This window comes from Mus pahari, unplaced genomic scaffold, assembly GCF_900095145.1.
Source record: "Mus pahari unplaced genomic scaffold, PAHARI_EIJ_v1.1 scaffold_6700_1, whole genome shotgun sequence".
In the NCBI taxonomy this organism is placed as follows: domain Eukaryota; kingdom Metazoa; phylum Chordata; class Mammalia; order Rodentia; family Muridae; genus Mus; species Mus pahari.
Genome location: NW_018393742.1, coordinates 49,672 through 51,972, shown reverse-complemented (window position 1 = coordinate 51,972; position 2,301 = coordinate 49,672). Strand labels below are relative to the sequence as shown.

Below are 2,301 nucleotides of genomic sequence, written 5' to 3'. Positions count from 1 at the left end.
TTATGGAGGATGTTTGGTCTTTGGTCTGTACCCCTTCTGTTCCACACACTATTGCTTTAATTGTAATAATGACAATCTGTTCTGCATTACTTAGCCTATGGTACCTCTGCCTCTACTGCATCTATTACAATATCACTAACAATATGTTTCCTGCTGGCTTATTTGTATTCATTTGCTACTCAGAAAATACAGCAGGTTACAAAACTGCTGCTAATTTTACACTTGTCTGTACAGGAGGATTATAAACCAGTCCAGTGTCACATGACTTTTATTGGTTGTCTGTGGAAGTAAAGTAAATCCCAACATCTTGTCAAGTTTTACCATGATGCGCTCCTTGGCAGAAGAATGTGTGCAAAGAGACACTATTTCTCACTATTGAGAAACCTAGGTTTTAAAGGTTTTATCCACTATTCCTTTCCTTCTGTTAATGATGGATGGATCTCAGTCTGACTACACAAGGAGATTTGCAACCTACCAATAATAAAAGTGAGCCCCAAGGAGTCTTTGCATGTAGAATCAGTAATATTTGTGTTTTCTGTTTAACTGTGGTATAGTCATTCATCAATATAGCATGATCCCTTTCATAAATATTGTCCTTAGTTATTAAGTTGTATGTTGTATAAAATGCACAATTTTGCTCACATAAAACAAACACATAATCTCAGTATTAAACAAAGAACATTTTATCCAATGTTTATCTAAGGATCATCATCCTGGTCCACTGGTACACCTGCCATAACCCATCACCTTGAGAAATGCCCTCTTGATGTCTTTGTTTCTCAGACTGTAGACCACAGGGTTGAGCAACGGTGTTAAAGCACTGTAAAAGAGTGAGATCTGCTTGTCTCGCTCAGGGGAGTAGCTAGAGTCTGGCCTCAAGTAGGTGTAAGCGACTGGAGCATAGAAGAATGTGACCACAGTCAGGTGGGAGGCACAGGTAGAGAAAGCCTTGCAGCGCCCCTGTGTGGACTTGATCTTCAGAATTGCCATGGCAATACGAATGTAGGATGCCACAATGAGGGAAATTGGAGTAACAACCAAAAAGACACTCAAGACCAAATCCACCATCTCAATGAGGTGAGTATCCATGCAAGCCAGGCTACGCACTGAAGGACCCTCACAGAAGTAGTGGTTGACTGTGTTGGGCCCACAATATGGCAGACTCATGGTGAAGAAAGTATGCAATAAAGAGGAAAAGAAACCACAGATCCAAGACCCTGCTGCCAATTGTATGCAGAAGCCCCAGGTGAGGATGACAGTATAGCGCAGTGGATAGCAAATGGCCACATACCGGTCATAAGCCATGACAACAATGAAGGTACATTCAGTTACACCCAGGCCACCAAACATAAACATCTGCAGCCAGCAGCCAATGAAGGAGATGGTCTGAGAGTGAGCAAGAAGATGCACCAACATCTGGGGCATGGTGGTTGTGACAAAGGTCATATCCAACAGGGAGAGGGTACAGAGGAAGAAGTACATGGGAGTGTGCAGCTGTGTGTCCAGGCAGACCAGCATGATGATGAGCCCGTTGCCCAGGACTGAGCTCAGGTAGATGAGAAGGAAGACAATGAAGAGGATGCTGTTGGTCGTGGGGTCACTGGAGAAGCCAATCAGGATGAACTCTGAAACCCAACTTTGGTTCTGCCCTGGAATTATCCAAAACACAAGGTCTGTGAGAGGCTTCCAGTCATATATGTAATACATGATACAGGGCACCCCAGAAAGATGGCATCTTCAGAGGCTGGAAGGCTGGGGTGGTTATTCTGAACTTACTGCTAAGTTTCTGTGCACACTTCCCAAGTTGCTTAACAACCCCTCAGTCTCTTCATCTGTAAAATGAAGCTGATGATACTCACTTCTTGAGAGTACTGTGACTATTTATAGAATCTCACATAACTCTGGAAACACCTCATAACACATCGTATGTCCTGTGCTGCCTCACACACTTATTGCACCCTGTTGTGTGCATTACTCTCTCACCCATTCAAGAACAGGCTCCTCAGAAGCTCCTAGTTCTCACCTTGTAGAGCTTATGTCCTGTGTATAATTGGTCTCTCCTCACACCAAGGACACTTTATTCCTAATAAGCTGTGCACCCTGAGCCTTAAGAAGCCCTAAGCTGAAGCAAGAGCAGGATAGATCTTCTGTAGCTGCTATAAGTCGTTCCTTCCTGTTCTCTAGTCTTCCTTCCTGTTCTCTAGTCTTCCTTCCTGTTATCTAGTCTTCCTTCCCTGGTCTTGCGTCCTCCCTACCTGGTCTTGAAAGGTAGTGGACATGTCATGACTGGCAGTGTTCACG

The 2,301-nt window shown here is 43.9% G+C and overlaps 1 protein-coding gene across 1 annotated transcript; it reads right to left on the bottom strand.

The window, feature by feature from the left end:
• Positions 1-708: 708 nt before the first annotated feature.
• On the bottom strand, positions 709-1,707 carry LOC110315706 (olfactory receptor 2D2-like). Its single transcript, XM_021189697.1, has one exon. It carries the CDS (start codon positions 1,705-1,707, stop codon positions 709-711), a length of 999 nt encoding a protein of 332 aa, XP_021045356.1.
• Positions 1,708-2,301: the final 594 nt, after the last annotated feature.